This window comes from Apteryx rowi, unplaced genomic scaffold (assembly GCF_003343035.1).
Source record: "Apteryx rowi isolate R43461 unplaced genomic scaffold, aptRow1 scaffold_48, whole genome shotgun sequence".
Lineage (NCBI taxonomy): Eukaryota > Metazoa > Chordata > Aves > Apterygiformes > Apterygidae > Apteryx > Apteryx rowi.
Genome location: NW_020450738.1, coordinates 2,574,525 through 2,598,660, shown reverse-complemented (window position 1 = coordinate 2,598,660; position 24,136 = coordinate 2,574,525). Strand labels below are relative to the sequence as shown.

Below are 24,136 nucleotides of genomic sequence, written 5' to 3'. Positions count from 1 at the left end.
CCCACAGCTATGTTATAAATTTAACGTACAGCAAGTACATCTTTAGCAGGGGATAAAGGAAGAGGTAATATCCAAAGGCACCTATCTGTCAGTCTGAGCTGAGGAGCTGTATATCCCTGTGTTGCCTACCGAATCCAATGACAATTGCTGGCACCTGACACCTCTTAGAACACTTTATTGTGCAAGGAAGTCTTGGAAGCTATGCACGTATTATCACAAACCTCCACGGGCAGCAGAGGACCTCATAAAATGTTTATAAACACTTTGTAAAGATAACTTTCTCTCTGTTTGTTGTACGTACAATAACGTAAGCTCACAATCACAAAACAAAAAACACTTTTACTTTTCTGTTTCCCAACCCACATATCTCAAGTGTTCATAGCGAAGGCATTTGGTTCAAAAAAACATAGGCTTTAGTGAGAATTCAGGAAGACTTAACTGACAATAATAAACTCTATACGATGATTTATTACCTCATGAAAATAGCTGAACATTATCCCTCTGACGCAGAAGTCTGCAGAACACTTACGCAACAAGACAAGGTTGGCAGTGGATTCTACACATTCTGGAATAATTTCGACAGATCTCTGTATTTTTTTAATCTCTTGGTTCCCATCATATTTAGTTTTGGGAGGCTTTACAAAATTTCTTTTTAGAACTTTACATTAAAATATTTTTGTGCTTTAGTAACCAAATAGATTACATAGATCTGTTAACAAATAACCCTGAAAAAGTCAGTAAGAACACCCCTTTGAATAGTGCCAGGCCTTATCTTTCTCAATTCTAAGTCAGTTTTTGTCTCCAGAATAAATTAATCAAACTGTCTACAGCAGATAAAATATTAACAGGGGAAACAAACCTTTTATATAAAGAACAAAATACTTCACTGTGTAATCACCTAAGAGAACTCCTCCCAAGAAGTTACCGTATAGACGCCACAGCAACCAGAAAAACACACCCACGTTGCTTGTCCACCTGCTGTGAGACAGCAGACTTTCTCCTGCATTGCTTCAGCTTTATTGTACATCAAGCTGCAGGAAAAGGGCTGATCCAACACACCCTCCCAATCCCTAAAATTAACTGCAGGGCTAAAGATGAAATTGGGTGTTGAGTATTTCTTGGCAGACGTGTAAGTCTGCATGTGCCGGCAATGTCATCTGTGGTATGCACTAAAGGTGGCAGAGAAACGGTGCTGTATCTTTCAGAGCAGCTCTTAAAATGACACAGCCTCATGCTATGAGCATCTTCAGTATCATGAGCTTTTCACATATCCATTTTCATATACACATTCCATAAAATAAGCTTTCATGATATTTTGATGCAATTTTGCAGTTGCTTAGTTGTAAATATTAAAGTACTATTTGAATACATACAATATATATAACATAATGGAGTCTTCAGCAATTCAGACACGGTTCCACCTCTTACCATTCTTACAGCTAAGGAAATGTGCTGTGCAACAGTGACTCTCAAAACTTTGATTTTTGAATCCATTAACTCTTTATGAGTTTACTGAATAGTTCTGTTTGAAAAAAGTTGTCGTTTTCCAAAAAGTCACAATGTTGCATTTCAATATTTTTCAATAACATGCCTTTACTTTCTCCATTCAAAACTTTTGTTTGGAAGTGTAATTCGGTTAAGATCTTACACAGGGCAATATGCTCACAAATAATTTCAGGAAGAAAAACTGAGTTCTTTCTTGTTTGAATTGATCCAAAACTACTTCCCCACATTTTTGTTAGGCCACAAAATCAATTAGGTGTACAGCTTTACCATACGACCATTTTCAGTTTCACATCTTTGTTCTCATTTATAGAATGTTCCAAAAAACAAAAGTCCAGTGCATGCTTTCACCTCACTGAATTTACAATTCTGATAAATAAAAGAATATGTAAATTTACTTACTGAACACATCTCCTCGGGGTTTCTGAGGATCTACCTGGATCCTGTTGTCAACTGTAGTTCCTTGGGAAGACGTAGTTTCAATAGGAACATGGGAAGGATCTCCAGTTGTCATCACAGGAATTCTTTGTGGTGGTAGCGTAGGCCTTAATGTTGTAGGGTGAGGTTGCGTTGGAGGTGGAGGCCTCGTCACTGGCTTTGTTACTGGTGATGTTGTCATGGGCACATACCTGGTGGTTGGCCTGGGTGTAGGTCGAGTTGTTGGCCTGGGTGTAGGTCGAGTTGTTGGCCTGGTCACTGGCTTTTCTGTAACGACAGCAGGTACATATGGTGGTCTGAGGGGTTGCCTTGTGCCTCCAGCATCAGGAATCCTATTGGTTATACTACTGCCTCCCTTAGGAAGTGTGCTGTTGCCTTTGAATATATGATATGGACCAGGTGGTTCAATCATAACTTTGGGAATAACTGCAAAGAGAATTAAAATGGGAGCAAAACAGACACCTGAGTCTTTCGCTTCAGAAACTTAACAATATATTTCATTAGTACGTGGAGAGAATTTGATGAAATCTTTTCTCTTGTACTGAATGTTTCCACTGATTAGAAACACACTTCAGTATCAACACTACTGAATGATCACATCCCTTCAGATAGTACTTCTCATTACAGTATTTTAGAGACAATTTAGAGTGACTGAAGGCACACAGCACCTTCCAGCCCTGCCTCCTCCCAAGCACCAATTCACCTTCACAGTTGGCAAAACTTTCTCAAAAGAGGCGTTAGTAAAAAACATGGTCAGGAAGGTATGTCTTAAGGTGAGCTCTGAAACTGGACAGGTTTGTACTCAGGAGCAAAAGGTAAGTTTAGTAAGATTCCAATGTTTTAACTGTTTTGTTCATGGATAGGCAGATGCCTTTGGCTTAAGAAACTATTTCAGGCCTCTCCACTTCTTCTAAACACTTCTCCTTATCAATAAGCATTAACCATTTTACAGAGATTGAAAGTAAGCCAACTAGCTCTCATTTAGATCTATATCTTTGCTAAACACCAGGAAAATAAGTAAATAGTATTTTTAGTCTTTCCAAAAAGGAGAAGGTGAACTGAGCATCGCCTAAATCACTGACACGTATTCCGAGCTGCCTACAATACCACCTCCCCCAGTATTTTGTAAAGAAAGGATGACATATTTTAACTCGGTTTCACAAAGGGAGTTTCTGCAGACATGAAATGCAAGAACATCTGTTTTGTTATTTACAATTTACTATTTGTTAATAAACCTTTGTATCTCATTGGAGATCTCCCCAATAAGAACTCCAGTCATATAGTTTGTGTACAAGTGTTTCAAGCATAACACAGTTAAAATGAAGAACTGCTGTTCGGTGAACAGTGAATTGTTTGGTGGTAGCAGGGAAAAAGGTTTTCTCTCCGGCCATCTGTTTATTACTATTCTCTTGAACAGCATGCAGTTTTTACATTATGGTATATTAAAATATAAAATGCACCTTGGGACTATGCCTAGCAACACACAAGCAGTGTGTCCACATATAATTGCAAGTGTTCAGGTTTTGAAAGATCACCTTAGACAGATTATACTCCCCTCTGACAGCTATAGCTAAAGGGAACGAGTCCCCAGTGGCAGTGCTCTTTAAGGAGATCAGTGAGTCACCAAGGACCAGAACCCATGTATAAACCCAGGGTCTTCAAAAAGAWCCTGCAGATCCGTCTGAGAGTAGTGTGGGTCCTGAGGGGTATCAAATGAGGGGGGAGATCCAGCAGCCTACCCTGTACCAAGGGGGACAACTGCTTCACCCAAGAATGAGATGAAGAACTGATCACAGAATCACAGAATGGTTCAGGTTGGAAGGGACCTCTGGAGATCATCTAGTCCAACCCCCTGCTCAAGCAGGGTCACCTAGAGCATGTTGCACAGGACCCTGTCCAGACAGCTTTTGAATATCTCCAAGGAAGGAGACTCCACAACCTCTCTGGGCAACCTGTTCCAGTGCTCTGTCACCCTYGCAGGAAAGAAGTTTTTCCTCATGTTCAGACGGAACTGTCTGTGTTTCAGTTCGTGCCCATTGCCTCGCGTCCTATCACTGGGCACCACTGAAAAGAGTCTGGCCCCATGCTCTCTGCACCCTCCCTTCAGATACTTGTACACGTTGATAAGATCTCCTCTCAGCCTTCTCTTCTCCAGGCTGAACAGGCCCAGCTCTCTCAGCCTTTCCTCATAAGAGAGATGCTCCAGTCCCCTAATCATCTTTGTAGCCCTTCGCTGCACTTGCTCCAGTAGTGCCACATCCCTCTTGTACTGGGGAGCCCAGAACTGGACGCAGTACTCTAGATGTGGCCTCAGCAGGGCTGAGGAGAGGGGGAGAATCACCTCCCTCGACCTGCTGGCAACACTCTTCCTGATGCATCCCAGCATACCATTGGCCTTCTTGGCCACAAGGGCACATTGGTGGCTCATGGTCAACCTGTTGTCCACCAACAATGTACTGGATGGGGATGGTGAGTTCTTCCAGAGATCCCCGCTCTCAGCTCTGCTCGCAGCTGGGGAGCAGTGCGGGGGGCACAGCAAACTACTGAAATTGCCAGCTGCAGGATGCACATAATCAGCAGGGTACAAGTCACACGTACTCTTGACCAGATCCTGCCCTGCTTACTCAATTGCTCTCATTCTGAAGCAACCTCTAGAATGAGGCTGTGAATAGGGTTTGGTAGATCTCTTTCTAATTATGAAAATGTCTCCAGGAAATATATTTTTATCAAGGCATGCTAAGACTCAGAAAACTCTGAATACATTCTCTGGCCCTTAATTATCTATTAAAAATAGCTAAGAGAAACTGATCCTGACATTGCTATATCTCAGTATTTACAACACAGGACTCATGACCACATTTAGTTTCGGAATTCTTTTCTTAAAAGGAGCGTTACGTACGTATGCAGTTTGTTCCATTGTCTCTGTACCCTTCTTTACATTTGCATTTGTAGGATCCTTGTGTATTGTAACATCGTGAAAAAGTACCACACTGATGCTGGCCAAGGGAACATTCATCTATATCTGCAACAAAAAGTTAAATAAAAATCATTTACATCAAAGGAGAAACCTGCCTTTCCCCTTATCCCCACAAAAACACAAACAGTATATATGGAAAAAATTAGGAAAAAAATATTAATTTCAAAAAATTCAATAAAATTGAATTGCCAGTAGAAAAAGGAAGACAGGCAGTCATAAATTAATGTGGTGATACAGGTGTCAGGGTAAAAGGGACTGTTGTGTAATTCTTGTATTGCTTGGCTTATAGCTTAGCATCAGCTTTGGTGATTTGCTGTGGGTAGATTACAGTTGAAATCATGAAGATTATAATTTCAGTAACTACTTCTTGAAGATGACTTGGTAAGAAAAGAAAAACTGAGTTTAGGAATAGGCATGTTCCTAATGCAGCCAAGCATTAAATTGTTTGTTCATAAAAGGCTTCCTCTTTGTTATTATACCTGGATAGAATCTGCCTGAAACATCGTCTATGGCACTTCCATGTGACTAGTGATGCAAGCAAAATCTCCAAAATTGCAGTGCTCTGCATAGGGATTTCTCTCCAAAATGTACTTAAACAAATATAAAGCAGTGTCATTATTTTACATGATCCCTTTTTCAGTGAAGGGATCATAGCCAGTTGAGGCACTGAGAAACTTAGACAGCGGGACCTGGGAACATCTTTTTCTCTGTCAAAGGGCATACATCGGCTGCGTTCCAGCCTCGTGTTCAGACGAAGACCTGAGTTATTTTCCAGCCCTCCTCCTTCCCCCACCCGTTTTCAGGGGAAGAAAAGTTGCGCAGCCTAGGCTGGAAAGAGCTGGGGTGTGCTCTAGCCACATTTAATCATCTTGGAGCTTGGGGCATGCTATGAAGCACACCTGTGTGACAGTGCAGACATAACTTACACTCATACGCTGTCCCAAACCTACCACTGCTTATGCCAAGTGAAACCTGCAGGGACAAAGACTTTGGAAAGAACTTCCTGAGGTCACCAGCTCTGCTCTCCCACTAGCTTCCTAGGGAGAACCAGTTACCAGAAGGGGGCCAAATACATGCTTTCAGTTATTTCTGTCATCCACCCTTTCCTAAAATATCAATGAAGAGCAACCTAAAACAACCTGCTTGAATGTTTCAGCCACAATAAGTGAACATTCTTCTTTAAAACATTAATTCCAGTTTAGAATATGTAGCTGTATTCCAGGCATACAAGAAATTTGCTGTTGTCATTACCATGGCATTGGTATTTGCCTCCAATATACATTAGATCAAAGCCTTTATGACATCTGCAAATGTAGCTTCCAAAAGTATTGATGCAGTGCCTAAATCGGGGACAGATAACTCTCCCAGTAGCACATTCATCAATATCTGCAAAAAGAAAGGAACAGTATTATTCTTTGTAACACTTAAAATGCTATCTATATTAAACTGGCTTCACGTAACAAAAAACTGAAGAAGAACAGGCAAAGTATTTTTGAAAAGCTCTTTTTGGCTGCAAGCTGGTCAGCCAGCAATAACACCCAGGCTGTGGCTCCTCAGTTCAACTCTTGGTCACATACCCAAATTTGTGTCTCCTGTGCCAAAAACAAATACTGTGAGTGACCATATCTGTGAGCAACAAGAGATGCATGGATGTAAAGGATATCACTACTGGCTTCTGAGCGCTTGCTGCATGGTCTTGCAACCTTGGGACCCTTCCCCTGGGAAAAGATATAGAAAATACAGAAAACACAACAGTTTCTTCAAAGGTATTCCTTAAAATACTCATCCTTAAAACTATAACATCTTTTGTCTAAAGAAAAGCTATTTCATGTCAGTTGTATAACTTTCTTTTCTCCCATTGAGCCCTGCATGGTTACAAAGATAGCACCTTAATTTACAGCCAAGGAATTATAAAAAATACTCCAGTAATTCTTTTTAAAATACTCTGAAACTTCTCCGAAATATCATTCCTGTAGCACGGGTCATATGCACATATTCAAAGTACATCACCCTCCAGTAGAAAGTGGTTTATTCTTTTAAAATCTCAGGTGTCCCTAATCCATGGACTGCCCATTGAGCCTATCAGAAATCTTCATCCATTCAGACTCACTTTGAACAAGAAAAGTTCAAGCTAATCCCGGAGTGAGGGTTGGGGAGCGTGTATTTCTGGGACTCCTACCAGTTAGTTACCACAGGCCAAACACTTTTTGAGTAACTGCCCCTTTGCAAGTTCTTACCCTGCAGTATGTGCGCTGCAGCTGACCCCTTTCAAGAGGAGTTGGTTACCTAAGTGACCTCAAAGTATCTCCGCTACTGAGGTACGTGGCTCCTGTGTGCTCACAGCAGGACCTGAGACCTGTATTCCAGGCAGGGACCGAGGCTTAGGCAGACATGGGTGATGCCTGATCAGTGTCAGATGCCCTTCCTCTCGCCGAAGCTGCTGTTTGCCAGGCTGAGTAACTAAGCCAGGCAGAGGCCCCGGGAGTAGCCGATGCTAACCCAAGGCTGCTTTCGCTACCTGGAACAACTCTTGGCAGGAGATCAGGCAGATACACAAAAGCCACTTGCACTGCCACTCTGTAGCCCTTGGAAACTCAGCTGAAGCCTGCTAAGTACTTGAACCCTAATTCTTCACTGAGGTAGAGACGCGCCATGCATGGCTGCCTCTGACGCATGGTGCTTCTGAAGTGTGTTGGTTATCTACAGGGCATGGTTCAAGCCTTTGCTCTGCTGCTCTATCAAGTTCTTGATCTATGGGAAAGCAAGACTTTGCTCTCCAAGCAATTCTTTTTCCAAAAAGCAGCACTTCAGCTGCAGGTGTCAAGACCGCAAAACAAAGCCAAGTGACTGATGCCTTGCTGCTTGTGAAAGAGGCCTCACGAAGGCGGAGAGGGGTGCAGAATCTGAGTCTCTTACAAAGCACGGAGGAAATGCTACTGCTGGCAGACAGTTGCTCTGTCAAAATCAAATATTCTTGATTACTAAAGAACAGTTCAAACAGGGAAATAAAAGAAACAAAACTGCTGGTTAGTTAAGGCAGCTATCCAAGATGGGAGATGTAACTTCAAACTCTCCAAGCTGTGTTTCCCACAGCCAAAAGAAGTAACCTAGAGTCATGAGTTACTGGCTAGATGGACTCTCCCAGTAGCTCCTGCTGGCACCGTCCCACTCTGCATAAAGAACTACAGAGGAGAGCAAGGATTCAAACCTGACCTCCCACACACTTGGCCCATCAGACTCCTCTTTGACATGAACAGTTCTCCTTTACTCTGAGACTGGAGCACTTCTGCTATGTCTCAGTAAAGGCCTGAATAACAAAGAACAAGAGACCAAAACTGGGCACGTCTCCACGTCCCTACACACCTAAATCTTCCTATGAATCTGCCTCTTGGTTTGAATACATTATTAACATTTTTACAAATGCTGCTATGTTCTGTAAGGTCATTTAATTTACAAGCCATAATTTTCTACCTTTTACTAAAATAGTATTTCAGCACTGCCTATTTCAGACTGTTGATTACTATGAGTTTGGGTTTTTTTTAATCCTAACTTCAAAAAGCAATTCGGTAAGAATAAATCAGCCAGAGAATATATTTCATCATGGCATGGAGTAAGTTCTTTAAAACCTAATGTAGTTTGTTCTGCCTTTCCTTCTGTGCTCATGATATTGCAGACTTACTTAAGGGAAGAGGTGTGTTCAGTAACCAGAGAATTACAGTGGTATCATTTATTTGTCTGTGCAGTTATATGTCCTAAACGTATAGGACTGAACAGCTGATCAATACCCCTGTTGAAAACTGATGCAAAAATTAATGGAAAAGTGTTGTAAAATCTACTGCATACCTTTAAGGTGAGATGTGGATGCTCTTTGTTAGTAGAAAACTGCTTTTTGATCATTAGCTAGAATATGGTATGCAAGTGCTTGTGCTTAGTTCTCTAGGGTACTCAAACAGTATAGTAAGTGTGGCTTCTTTCAAGCCCATGGGCCCACGTCAATTTACACCTGGGCCCAAATAGCGTAAGGCTGTTTCCTTTTGCCTGCTGCAACACGCCGTGGCTCACACCTGCTTCCTATGAAAACCAGGGCGTAAAGGAGTCATTTGTATTCCCATGGCAGCCTGGACTGGAACAGAGGTACGCGCCCAGACTGAGCATCAGGAACTGCTCCAAAGGCAAGTAACACAGACAGCACCTCAGTGGCTGCGACAGTCAGCCTTCAACAGGGAAGCAGAACTGCAAACAGTCACTTCTCTCCTTGTGTGAATAAGGCCATATTACCAACCCGAGTACTAAACAACTATGAGATTGATTTAAAAATAGTTTGATTTTTATGTTTCCAAGACCATATTTTCATGTTTCTCTCCACAATCAAAACTAACAAAAAAGACTGTTTTGCAGTGAAAATAATTATTTTCAGTCCTCAAATAATTTCAGACCTTCTAAAGTTGAAGTGTAAATTATTAATTTCATAGAATGAAAAACCCAATTGAAAAAGCTGGTAGCACTGCTTCATCAGTTATTTTTTGATTCTAGAGTCATTTATAATCCTGATTTTTACTGAATACTTTGCTGAATTCCATTTTGATTCTTTGTTATTTAGTTTATGTGATTTACCTTCGTAGCTGAATTGTTTGGTTCTTTACTGATTGGCTGGAGGAAACATTTTAAAAAGAGAATGATCAACACAGGATAACAAACTAAGAATAGAATAATTTTTAGAGGAATTTCCATCTGTGGTAAAAATAAGCACTACATTCCCAGCTGTCTTTTGAACTCTCCTCAAACTAGGATTTCCTGAGCTAGAGCCAATGCACATTTCAATTTTCTTACCACCATCTACACTTTTGCTTGTGCTGCAGCAACGTCTGGATGCTCCCAGGAGTTGACGTGCTCCCCAGCAATGATGAGCTTGTACACATGAGCAAAAGACATAGCCCTAGCCCCAAATAACTTCAAATCTTGAAGGTATTTACTAGTTTTAGTACAGCTCTAATTTGACAGAGAAACTCTGATGGACTATGTAGGAAATAACACAAAAAGGGTGCATGTCACAATCATGTCTTACCAAAAAACGGGAGTGGAGCATATTATGACCCATGAAGAATAACATCTTTTGCTGTGACTACTTTCTCTGCACTGTGCAAGGCTGCTCTGAAATTTTTGTGGAAAATTTAAAAAACAGGTTATGCAACAGATCTGAATGGTGCACACCCACTGATACGTGGGTACACACGCATGCACACAGTTCTTCACCTTTCAAGAAAAAACGCGTTTTTCTGAAAACTACACTAAACTGAACTGAACAAGCTTCATATAACAGGTCTGAGTGCTAGTCTTCTGATTATTTAAAAACAGCATTAAATGTCCACTTTGTTTATTTCAAAACAGGTATGAAGGTTGCTTGAATCTTCTATAAAAATGCACACTAGAAGGATCTTGTGAGTATTTTTCTAGCAATTTTCTGCTTTAGGTACAACTTCCTTGAATTTGTACCAAAAATCACTTGGCTCAAAATGCCACAAATCTCTTCCAAAGACCTCCATCTGCCATGTCTACAGCATGATTAATCATAATTCAACCCTTTCAGCATCTGACAATTGTTATTTTTGCTACTGTTGAACCCATTCTTTTGCATACACACACATGCCAATCATACACTTGAGAAAGCCTCCGGCTAAGTGCCTGCTCCTTRCATCAGAAGAACTAGTTTCTGTCCCTTGCTCTGCCACAGGGTTCTTGGTCAGCATGGATAAGTCACTTCAAGAAGCAGTTGTCTCCCCTGGACAGTTGTGATACCCAGAAGCATGATTAGAGTCATCCACACTCTCTTAAATTCTTTCAGTGCAAGTATGCACAATTCCTACAGGTTATAGAACTGTAGCTCTGAATAAGGTACCAATAATAAAATCACTGGAGCATCGTATCCACTCAGGATGTATAGTTAATGACTAATGAAATCACACGTCATGCTGTTCTTCATACCATAGTAATGTGTGGCACAATATAGTCTGATTAACCAGGAGCTCCTTAACCACATTCAAGATGGTGAGAATAAAATATTCCACTTTTATGCTGTCTGAATTTCTGAGTTTATTTTAACTTGGGGTTTTCAAAGATACCTAAGAGAGACAGGAGTCTAAATCTCATTAATATTGGGAGTGTGCACAGACCTTCACTCTGCCCCAATCTAATCTCAGCAATTTGTATAAATTATCCCTGCATTCCCTGAACCAAGGCACCACCCTGCTTTCTAAGTGTATGAGAGAAAGCTGCCCTCTCCATCCTTTTTTGATACAGACAAGTACTTTGGAGCCCCTGTTAGCAATACTTTAAAATTAGCCAGTAACAGGAGGGAGTGATAAGGGCCAAAAGCTTTGATGCCAAGCAGCCTGTGCAGACTTCAAGCAGACAGTCAACAAAACTTGTGGGACTGGAAGAAAACATTAGGGATCTCTGACTTACACCATTTGAGAATAGCTGAGCAACACCCCAAACCTCATTCCAATAATGTTTTTACACTGCATGTACAATGCATTCTAAATACACCTGATAAACTCTCTTGAACTGTGTCCAGTGTAAGGATGAAAACATTTCTGGGGAAGAAAAAGAAATCTGCATCTTATCACTTACCTACGCAGGTCCTCCCATCAGGCCCTAGCTGCAATCCTGGAGAAGGACAGCGGCAGCGTATTTCCCCTTTCAGTACATCACAGCCATACTGACAGTTTGCCATTGAACAAGTAAGGGCATCTACAGAAAAATAAATGCACATACTCAGACGAAGACCCTGATTCATACCAGAAAATCACCAAGATCTTTGGAGAATTAAGATAGTTCAATTATAATAAAAAACAGTGGGAAAATGCTTGTTGAATTTTATAGGTGTCCATTCAGGCCTTTGAATGGCAAGTCCACATGCAGTAAATTTTTTCTTTCCATGAATTTCATTTATGGGGGGGGGGGGGAAGACAATTGTAGCAAGTTGTGTTATGAAATGCAATCCTCAGTCCCCATGAGGAAAATAAATCCCAGTATGTGCTATAAACCCCCCAAGGCAGTACTACCATTTTAAAATAGCACCTTTAATAAAGGTCATTTCTCTCTCCTTCTCTCTGTCCAGACACTCAAAATATCCACTTTTACAGGAGAGAGAGTAACCTGATCTCCAGAAAGATCACAGTACAGTTTTATACCAAACAATCAACATCTGCAGCTCTAATGACTTTACATTTATATAGACATAGCACTGCAGAACTGCAGGTGTCTTGCTGCTGTGAAAACTGCAAGCCCTTGTCCCTGAAGGCCAATTAACAGTGATTTACAGCGCTGGAGAATGTTTCTGGGGAAGCTAGTAATAGAACTAATAAAATCAAAATATTTGCTCTTGTTTGGTTTAGCCTAATTTCATTAGAACAAAGAAGCTCATTTTGTGCAACTGCCTGATTTCCAGCAGGATTTACTTTTACTTTGGGACTCATCTTCATTTCATACAAGTTTCCCTGGGAACCCTGAGCAGTAACACAGGGATAACTGAAGGGGAGGTTTGAAAAAAGAAAGCAACAAGCCTTGACATACTAGAGCACGTTCCATCTGGCATGAGCATGTAGCCATTCAGACAGTAGCACTTGTAGCTGCCGTAGGTATTCATGCATCGATGTTTGCATGGCCGGGGTTTTAGTCCACACTCATTTAGATCTGAAAAGAAGGGTACGAGGGAAGGGGGTGGGAAAAGAAATATACAAAGTATTTGTGAAAATGCTAGCAGTTAAGAGTTCCTGAAGAAAGAAGAAAAATATGGCAATTTGCTTTTTATATACAGTCCAGCTCATCAGCAAGTGTCCAGAACATCCTGCATGAAGTCCTATTCAGTCCTTCTGCCAAGTGGAGTATTTTCTTCTATAAGTATCATAGATATCCCTTTCAGAAATAACAATATTAGCATTAAATTATGTACTAGTAGAAGTTTCATTAGGGAATACATGACTTCAGACTGCTCACATCTTGCTGCTATCCACATCACCCTATGACCACGATCAACCAGAACACTAGACTAGGAGAGGCAAAGCACACATCACTGCTGCAAACACTGTCAAAGACCACGCTTCAAAATTAGTGGCAGAGGAAGGCAGGAAAGCTGATGCTGACCCATTGAAAACAGTCTAGTGGAAAAAATGTGCTCCTTACCAGCTAGACAATACTGAAAAAAGTACCTGACATCAGTGATATTTGTCAAGGACTACCCATGAAGGCTAGTATTTCAGATTTACAGTTTAATACACACAGAATTCATCACTTAAACCGAAAATACTCAGCCCACAATTTTCACATTAGTAGACAAGGCTTCTAACAAGAAGTAAAGACTGATTCAAGAATTCCTTCAGAATTCCCTTCCAAGAATGCACGTTGATTTTATCTGGGTAAACGAGAATAATCTGTTACTGACCATAGTCATTTGCTGTAGTTATGCAGTAAAGATGACAATAATAAAGTTGAAAATAATAAATCTATTCACAAATCCTGTCAGCGGGTAGTTTTACAACTGAATTACTAACCCTCATTTCTAACATTGCACAATGCCATCTGGAGTTTTGTTACAGTAAAAGAGTGACTGTTATTTCCAGGAACTTTTCAAAGAGCCACCACTCCCTAACCAACGTCCTAGAAAGGTAAGCCTTGGCTCCTAGCAGTTAGTAGGCACATGAACATAATACCTGCTATATAAAATGCTGGCTGAGAGGGAGATGCATCCTTTTTATAGGCTAGATGTGAAAGATTAGAGATTAGAGACATTAAAACAGGAAGACAAATGTACCTCCAGTTAGAATCATGTCAGTAATTCATTAATTACTTTATGCACTATAGATAGCAATCTTAACAACAGTCTATGTTGAAATGGAGAGAAAAAAGTTGCATTCACTACAAAGAGGAAGTCAGAGAGAACACTGGTTTTAGGAAGTTAAACACAGAATTCTCCAAATTCCTAGTATTTGGAATTTAAATTCATCTTGAAACACTGTAATCATTTAGTTTTGAAGGGCAACGTTCTCCATCCTTCTTTTTCCAGGACAATACTTTTAACTGCTAGTCTAAAAGTTGCAAGTATTTCCCCTTTCATTAGGRCTGACACAATGTAGGGCAATCGGGAGCAAAATAAATCGCGCTCCAAGACACCAATGTAATTCCAAACCAGTCACAAGGATTTTGCTTGTACTTGTAATAAGCATTCTGTTACGCCACTGCAGCTCCCGAGAGCTCCAAACAATCTATGGTTTTCTGAGCTACTTTATTTTCACCCTGCTGGAGACAATGAAGGGCCAGCATTATGCAGGCCTTTCCCACAGCCCTTCCCCTCACTGACCAATGCAAAGTTTTTTTATTTTGTTTTCCAAGACTTCGGGACATACAGCAGGTTTAGGGATAAGAATACTTCCTGCTTCTTGTGTTGGGAGAGGGCAGTAGGAAGGGATACAATTTTTGCTTTAATCCTGCATAAGGCTGACCAAGAATTTTCTAGCCTGGAGGGTTTGCTTAGGTCCTAGAGAGGTGAGGAAGACCAGGTGAGTAACGTTGGTCAGAAAAGGTTGCCAAAAAGGGGAAGGGCTGAAACTGTGGCTTACAAACAACGAGCTCTGAGTACAGAGGCCGATGGCCTTCTCTACACGCTTCCTGCAGAACGTGCATTTCAGAAGGAGCGTCCCTTCTCCATACCTTCTCACTCCCACTCTCCAGGAGTTTGAAGACATTTCCGAAGCTGCTAGGAGAACATACTAACTTCTCCCAGCAGCCACCAATGCCAAAATTGTAAGAGTAAACATGCTGTATTTGAGAGAAACATCAGTAGGAGAGATGTACATTTTCTACTGTGAACTCAGTATCTTCAGTCAGGAGTGATGACTATTGATAGAATACAAGCATAGGTCAAATGGAAGAGCAGCAGATGATGCTCCTGGAGTGGGAGGGTAAGTTTTGAATGTGAAAACCTTTACATAAAAGAGTTTACTTAAAAATTCTCAATAATAAACATGTGAGAGATGTGCATTTTGGAAGGCAAACTTCTCTAGGGGGAATAAAAAAAAACTACTTTTTTTTTCTTTCTTTTGTGAAACTCATTAAAATTACACAGTTCCTGACAGACATTACAACTGCACTAACAGAGTAGTGACACATTCAAAACCTTTGTTAAATAAATAAAAGTCATTGTTAAATTCAACAATTTTGTTAGAGTTTACTTACAATTCATAAAAGTATCTTCACTGAGCCCAAACTAAGGACTATTTTGAGATTCACAGGCAATAATAACTTTGAATTTAAAGAGAAAGAAAGGTTCTTATTTTAAGTCTAAAATATCTAATTTTTTCCTGCTTTGTACAAACCCCATCACTTTACAAAATAAATGCATAACGGTTGCATATAAAATAATTAGAAGCAGGGCCAGATTAAGGAGCAGTAATACTGAATTTAAGCTGTTAGGGCAGGATTTTATTAGTGCCTGTATGATCCTCTAGTGCTTACATCCCATTGCACTTCACATAAGTTTAGATGCTCCTAAAAACATGACCCTTAAGAAGAACTCTTTCGCTTATTTCTGGAGCTACTACCACAGATCCAAAGTTGAATAACATAATGATTTATGGCTGTTCTCAGTTTAAAACTTTCCATCCTGTATAAAGCGTAGATTACATTATCACCCTTAAATAATTGGATTCTTCCACAGAACACTGAATACTACACCACCATTTGGTACAAAGTATTTTTAGTACAGAAACGAAAGCTTTGGTGTTGATGAATAGGTGGCTATTAGGAACATACACTGAGAATAACCTCTTAAAAAGCAGGTGCAATGAACTGCATTAGTATATCACACCACACACTYTGGTGAATTTTGACTACATTTAGTTACTTCTACTGTATTCACTTTATTCTGTTTCTGCCTGTGAATAAATACTGTCACATCAGTTTTTGACTCCTCTGATTCAAATCTTAAAAAACATGCTGTGAGTAAAATGCCTGTGTCTTTCAACAGTCAATTTTTTTTCTCCRGGCTGACATAACAGAAAGCTAAGGTCACAAGGCATCAGAAACGGGCTATTAGCACAGCTCCATTTAAATGTACAACTCAYGTGCCACGCGTTTTCACTTTTGCCTTTGACATGAGCTGTTTTTAACCTTACGGAGTCAGAATGAATGCTACTGTTTAGGAAAACAAGGATTAGCAATACCTTGGCTGCTTAAAAGCAAAGCCAGCCTCCAAAAAGGTTAGATATGTTAAAGCACACAGCTCAGCCCGTCTTATTTTATTTTCCCCTAAATGCAGCTTTTCTGATTCTTGTTTTCATCAGCACAGACAGGCACATACTCAGCAACCACACTGCAAGCAACACTCCATTTCCTAGGAGGCACATTGTGCGATTACTGGCAAGTCTTACGGGTTCTTCATAAAGCCCTGCATGAATATGCTGACAGCTCTCTTTATCTACCTCCACACTCCCATAATCTGTAACAGCGTGCTTCCCTCAGAAGAGTCCGGATGTGCTGCACATGGACTAGGGGAGCACTGAAACCATCCTGCTATTAATATACTGTATCTGCTTCAGATGGGTGCTTTTTGTTCTTTAAGTAAGGCCTGGTTTTTCAAGAACAGGTTCAAGCTAATGTTAGCAGTTAACAAGTCAGCTATAGCAACATAACTCTTGAACACATGTTGGTTCAAAAAAGGTCAGGCTACTTACCCAAAGATATCAATTGCATATTTCAAACAATATCTATAAAGAGATCTCAGTATAAATGTCTATGCATCAAAAGAGGAAAAAAGAAAACAGTGGAAGTTTCCTCAAAAAAAAAAAAAAAGCTAAAGAGTATGAACTCAAAGGGTAATGAAAATAACACTTTTACATCCTTTTTCTTTGTAATAGAGCATCATCATTCCTTCTAGTGACTTAAAACCTTACATTGGAACTTCAGTTATAAAGCATAGCACTATTAAGAATTTAACAAATATCCATTCACTATTCTGAAACTGCTAATTTCACTGCTCAATCACTTAAACTCAAAAGTTGCCTACAATTACACAGTTAATGCAAAATGAGCATTCTTAACTTCAAAATAACGTAAGACAGTATCATATATAAAAGCAGGCTGAAAGCTTTAGGCACTAAGGAAAGCAGGTCTGTAACATAAGCGCAGGCTGCTGAGCACAAGTGTTTTATTTTAAAAGAAAAGCAATGAAAACATGAATGCAAGGAAAGGACAACAGCGCTATGCTGGCAAATCTGGATGTGACTTCTTTGACAACTGCGTGGGACCACAGGGGATCTTGGGTAATGCCTGATGTCTGTGTGCACCTAACACTGGAGAGCGTCTTTCCGAGAATGATGCAGTACACCGTGCTGTTTTCTTTGATTAGCTTCCACAGAAGACTCCAGCCTATTTTTTTGCCTACTAACTTGGATCAAGCAACGTAGAAGTCAAATATTCAACATCAAATTTACTCAGACTGAGGTAATAGAAAGCCACTGACCAGAAACCAAGTTAAAGATTAAGCTGTTACCACCCACGCTATACAAAATAGATCAGCTTTCGTTCTCAGAGAGTATCATCACACAACCACATTAAACCTGTTTATGGAGCAGATTTGTATCACCCTATGAATTTTCTTTACAGTACTTAGGTCTGATAAATCAACAGCTGCCAGATTCATAAGTCAGCAATCCTCATTTTCTTCAACTTTCAGCTTTGTGTCAATTACAGTTTTGTCTTTATCTGACCTGATAAGCAATTTCCATTGCTCAGTTTAGAAAGGAACTTAGAAATAAGTAAAAAGCAATGCAAGTCCTGGAAGAAGAGCAAAGAAATAATAGCAAGATACAACAGTAAGTTTTGTGGAGTGTCAAGCCTTTTCAGAACACAAGCACACAGTATCAAGGAAATACAACAGTTATTTGCTCTGCACGCCAACGACACTGCAGGCTCAGCTTTCTCATTGCAGCCATCAGGCCACTAGCCTCCAACCCCTTTGCAAGACTCTGCATTATTGTCTCAAGCCGTGAAGCCACCTGAAATAAAGGACCATCTCACCCCTTGAAGGTGCATTTGTTGCGTGATGATTCAGGGGGCGCAAAAGAAGGGGTTCACTGCTCTGACCAGGTAGGCTTGTATACAGTTGCTCATCTTTACAGGATGGGAAGAAGGCATAATAAAAACAAAATGACCAAATCTTTCTAATACACATTACTTTATCATCAAAAAAGAAAAAAATCAGGTGCTGACAAGAACTGCCCTGCAAAAAGAGAAAGAGGTAAACTTTTACAAGATGCTCCTGGAACAAGCAGGTAACAAGATAACAAGTTACAGGAGAGATGCCAGATATTCTTTTATGTGAAGGCAACCTTTCCCAGCCACAGAAAGCAACCTGCATACACTTTARACAACTAGCAAAAACTGTAAGTTTTCAACTATTTGTATTTGTCAGTGAACATGGATTTTATTGAAGAGCAAGTATCAATTTTCTGATGAACACATTTTGAAAGAATTTTAAGTTCCATTATGACCACTATGAATTAGAGAGCTGGCAAAGAGTATTTTCTTTCAGAATGCTCAGCAATTTTTTTTTTTTTTTTTTTACTGGTTACAGCTGTAAACTTGCGCTCAAAAAGCTAGAAGGGAAACACTAAATCACTACTGTGATTTGAATGCATTTGGGAGAGCACATGGTTACCTCCTGTGCAAAGCCATTGCAATTTAGTTGCTGATGCTAGTAAAACAGTAAGAGAGTATCAGCTAATCCTACTTTCTGTGAGTGACCTAAAGCAAGGTCTAGATTGCCACTGCCACTACAGTGCCCCTGGAAAAGGACTAACATTCGGGCATCATCACACAGTTGAATTTTGACAATTCAGCTGAGAGGCTGGGTTGCTGTCTTGGCTTGATCTGTGGAATATGGTTTGATCCACAAGGTCCATGAACAGCTGASATGTAAAGCCTGTTTATCAGCACTTGCACTCACAGAATGCCTTTCATCCCAAATCTGAGCATACTTTACAGCCCAGTACCATTCACGCAGCCCAGAAAGACTTCCACCTCTGCAAGGGGACTCCAATAGCTCTTTTGCCAGCACCATTACTTTCTGTTATTACTAATGATTATTCTAGAACAGAAGCAGGGAAGATCTCCCATGTACTGAACAGGACAGCTGCTATATATCAAGATATAATATAGGCTGCGTTTATCCTGTATGGTAAGTGTGCTTCATGGGATGCCCTACAGATCTAATGCACCCAGTACTCCAGATCAGGGATGGCTGGACCATGCTGTGGCTCTCTCCCCAACCATATATTTGGATTTCCTTCCAGCACAAGTAGGGCTCCACATGAACTATGAACATTCAGGTCTCATCCTCATGTGGCATTAGCATGTGGCAAGGGTGCATAGCCTGACCCCAGGAACAGCTCTAGGGTCTCAGCATATAAGGTAGCATAGATACAGCTGTAGTCACCCAAACTGATGTACATTTTGGCCACTACAGTCAGCATGCATCTCATGCACATCTGCCATGGCACCTTTGTCACTGATACCACACAAGAACATTTGGTCAATACTGCCTAAAAGGCTGCCTTTAATCRTTTTCTACCATGTGCGTTTTCCTTCTTTAGCACTTCTTGGAAAGTGATTTATTTCACTCAAGACACTGCAGTCTCCAGCAATTTGCACAGAATATATTTGATATTATTAAAGTTATATATATGTGTATGTGTGTGTGTGTGTGTGTGTATGTGTGTGTGTGTGTGTGTGTATGTGTGTGTGTGTGTGTATGTGTGTGTGTGTGTGTATATGTGTGTGTGTGTGTGTGTATATGTGTATTTATTTATATATAAATAAAACTTACATATGTGTAAAACAATCATTAGTTCACTGCACTATTTCCTAGAAAAATTCCAGACTGACCAAAACAGGCATAGAATAAGACAGTCATAACATCCTATCCATGTCAGCCCAGAGTGAAGGGAGAAGGAGATAGGATAATAACTTGAGAGATGACAGAGTAAGTGAGACTTAAAACAAAACTGAAAAGCACATTTATTTCCACATCAGTTTGGGATGGATTAGTAAATCTGAAAATAAATATTTATATATTTTAAAGAAAATAATTCACTTCAAAATCAATGCATCAAAAGAAGGTTAGGAAACATCAGAGAATACATTTCTGGACAGCAGCTTAGCTCTAACTTTGGCAGATTTGTCTACCATACTTCCTCAGCATTCTCAGAAAACATTTACAAACCTTTTCTGTATGCTGGGACAACTGGAAAAGAAAACAGCCTTAATGAGACATCTCTATATGTGAACATGTCTTAGGCATCGAAAGCTCATGAGTTCTGTATTATAGTACTGTTTTATATTATATGTTCTTTATACCACAGTAAGAGAACACTTCATCTTTCCAACTTCTAATTACACATTACAAGTTTTTGCTAGCTAATTCATTCAGCATTAGAAACACARAAAGAAGAATGCAGGGATTAAATTGTTTCTAATTAAACATATATTATTTCACTACCCAAACCTGAGAATTGTTACTCTGCTATGAAATAGCAATCCTAACCTCAAGATTTAAATTATTTAATCCAGATTCAGGAAAGCATGTAAATACATACTTCACAGTAATCCCACTGACTTCTTCCGAATGAAAGCAAATGTTTTCCCTGTATCATTCCCCTGGAGATGTTATTTTTCCTACAAATTAAATCTCAATATCAGAATAGCTGCAGCAGGAAAASACCTGGTATTTGAGTTCATTACCTATGACCGCAGGAAACATACGCAACCTTGTGATGAATACTACACACTTGTGAACAATTAGCAATGTAAGAAGAAAATTAACGTTCCTAGGCAAGACACAATTAGCACTTCTTTTTGAGTTCCAAAGTATTTCTGTGATCTCATGAAGGAGTTCTCTTTCTTGGATTTACCTTGGTTGCAGGTTTTTCCAGCRTATCCTGGATGGCACTTACACTTGTTTGGTCCAATGCATTCACCATGTTTGCATCCTGGCTGGCATATAGCTGCAAAYGGAAAAAAACCTCATTACTCTTCTGTTCCCATCATGGCTGATGGCACACTACTTTCAAATGAATGACAACAACCTAACACATCGTACCATTTATGTTCCTCCCTTAAGCATCAATAAATGTATCAAATACCACTGTTCAAGCCACAGGTACGCTTTCAAAGATAGCCACCACCCCAATACACATGGAAAGAATGAGCCATCCATTAGTATTCTATTTCTGTATAATAGTACACTGCTGTCTCTGGGATATTAAACACTTTTAGTACCTGACCAGCAAGCAGACACCAGGCCTTCTCTAACTCTATGTATATATGTACTATGATTCACRTCATTAAGTTTGGTATACCTGGAATATGCCCTAGCTCTATAGGAAATGTGTACATCAATGCCAGAGTTAACAAATGAACAAAGTCATAGTTCAATCACTGATAAGCAGCAACACAGCTCCTACTATTCACCGATTTCCTCTACGACTTCTTAGGACAATGATATTTTTTATCCCCCATTAAGAAATGTTTTGACTGAATCTATCCCTTTTCAGGTCTTGGGATTCTGGCATGGGAATGACATTTATTTTTTCCTTTGGTGGAAAAAAGGAGTGGGTAAAAGCAAAAGCAACACTGCAATACGCTACTTTATCACTGCATGCATCCAAGTCACTTCTATTCAGAACATTTCAAGCATATATCATCAAAATTGCTGTACAAATATAGTTGAAGAATGTGATGTTCTATTCTGCTTTCAGAATCAAACTTGCCAAGTAATTTGTAATTCCCCACTTGGAGCATAAATACAGAACTCCAAGAAATAATAGTTATAAAGTCATTTTTGGTGCCTCTTTTACTTCAAACACAAGTAAAATGCATAAAACAAGCTTTTAAAACTTCAATAATAAAAAAATTGCTTTTGAAGAAACATAATTCCAAGTCCAAAAGTTTAATAATAAAACCAACATTGCTTTTGAAGAAATATAAGTTCAAGAATTTATTCCTACTGACCTATGATTAGCTAACAGGAATATTTTCAGAGTGCTAAGAATCCTGCACAACTCTGGAAAACATTTCACAGCTGAAACAATTTTAAACAGACATTGCCAAGTATTTTTATTATAGTGTCTTCCTATTACTAGACATATTATTTTAGCCTACTGGAAAACTGAAATATTTACTATGCTCTAAAATGATGCTTATCATGATATATGACAAAATGCAGATATAAAATGCTGGTGATCTTACTGTTTAAGCAAGACAGACACAAACTAGAGAGAAACCAGAGAGTGGCATAACTTGAATACCCCACAGTTAGGATTTATTACTTATCCCTGCTTTAAGTTCATCTTGTAAAATAATGGTATCATTTGGAATTTTTGAAGTAACTAACTAGATCCAGATGTAATTTTAATTAATCTGACAGCAGTCTATATCATAACATTGGATGTATTAAGGATCTAATTTAACAGAAATCTGTCAGAAGGCACTCACAAATGTAGCCTGCATTCTAGCCCAAGCTGTTCTACAGGGTTGAAGTAAACAAAATTAAAATCCAAACAAGAGATTAGTTTTTCTTCTGGTTGTGAAAGAAATATGCAAATGCCTCTTGGATGTTCTAAAACCTTTTCCGTAAGATTCAAAGAATCCAGAATTGGCAATTCCCACAACTGCATCCACAGAAGGGACTATAGCATAGAAAGAGTTTGCGCCATTTAAGTTTTAGGACTGAGTTTGCCCTCTACTATCAGGACATCTTTCTATATGTATATGTACATACATTGTATGTATATGGCCAGTGAYACTCCCTGAGAATATGAGACCTTGTTTTTAATGCATGGCACTGCTCTTGATGGCTTTTCCTTACAAGCTGGTGCAGTTTCTTTCCTAAATCTTTCTTAAGGGATATTTTAAAAGGCAACATAGACAGGTGTTTTTAGTTAATGCAAGATGTTTTCCCTATAAACATTGCCCAGAAACAAAGAAAGAGTATGCAGAATCACAGAAACATCTTTCATTTAAATAGTTAGGGGAAGGGGCTGCTTCGACTACTAAAAAGAATGTTTCAAAAAATATGCCCTTGAGCAATGCTTGGACAGATTCGATTGAAAAGCAGCTGATGCCTCATGAAAAACTTCCAGAGCATTCTACTTGAAAATGACTACCTCCTCTTTTTTAATCACTATGGTCACAAACAGAAAAAAAGATCTTTGTTACATAAGACCTCATTATACACTGTGACTCTTATCTTCATAGGCCCAACTCCAACTTGGGGTTGATGATGGCAAAATAAAGACGATTGACCCAACTTCATGACTTTGAATACGGGAGAAAGAAAAAGATGTGATCCAAACCACAGTAGAAACAAAAATGGCTACWAATATGTTTGTGAAAGTTTCCATGAAATTTCAGCTGCCTGTTAAAGAAAATCCATACTGAGAAGCAGGATACAGCTAGATAATAATAACATTAAAAAAAAAAACCAAAGAGCCATGGGATCAGCTAGTATGAAGTGTTACAGTTCCACAACTGGACCTAGGGCAACTTAGGGTAGCTGACAGTAAAGTCTTGCCCCCCCCCCTTACTTATGGTGAGTGTAAATTAGGAGCAGCTCAGATGGAGAAAACAGATCTAAGACTTGAAGATGAAAAGGCTTATACAATTTAGTAATGGAAATTTTTCCTCTAATTCAGAAAATCCAATAACTTCGTCATTAGAAACGAGATGTGTTTATTTGCAAGCTTGCTTTAATTCTGTCAGTCAACCTAGTAGGTCAGATACTGTACTATAACAAAAATTATATATTAGCATCAGGAAATAAACAGTTTAAAACAAATGACATGGAACTGTCTACAGATAAAAAACAGGGAATGCAGGCTATGTTATCACATCCAACAATAGGAACTCAGGGATCCTCAAGAAATGATCTAGTCCAATACATCTCAACCAGTTTAGCCCTATAGTACATCTGCGGTCATTTGGTGTCTTGTATGGCATACAGCTAATGGATAGGAGAAAGGTAAGTCTTAATTTTAGACTGTCTCCCAAGTCCCAAGAAATAATTAAGTGCACTTAAATTGCATGATAGATGTGTCTTTTGCCCATTTTCAAAAGTCTCAAGTGAAGGAGATTTCAGTGCCTCAAAAGTCTACTGCTTAAGAATCC

General features: G+C 39.4%; 1 protein-coding gene across 5 annotated transcripts in view; it reads right to left on the bottom strand.

The window, feature by feature from the left end:
* Positions 1 to 24,136, bottom strand: part of NPNT (nephronectin) — a 54,087-nt gene that overhangs the window by 15,240 nt on the left and 14,711 nt on the right. For 3 of the 5 annotated variants that reach the window (XM_026078347.1, XM_026078349.1, XM_026078351.1), the window contains 7 exons: positions 20,884 to 20,976; positions 12,494 to 12,613; positions 11,549 to 11,668; positions 6,170 to 6,304; positions 4,841 to 4,963; positions 2,145 to 2,367; positions 1,906 to 2,087 (listed from right to left, as the gene is read on the bottom strand). In XM_026078347.1, the coding sequence (XP_025934132.1) occupies positions 1,906 to 2,087; positions 2,145 to 2,367; positions 4,841 to 4,963; positions 6,170 to 6,304; positions 11,549 to 11,668; positions 12,494 to 12,613; positions 20,884 to 20,976 (996 nt within the window). Of the gene's footprint in view, positions 1 to 1,905; positions 2,088 to 2,144; positions 2,368 to 4,840; positions 4,964 to 6,169; positions 6,305 to 11,548; positions 11,669 to 12,493; positions 12,614 to 17,992; positions 18,086 to 20,883; positions 20,977 to 24,136 lie in introns of all 5 variants that reach the window. The other 2 variants (XM_026078346.1, XM_026078350.1) reach the window with 1 other exon arrangement.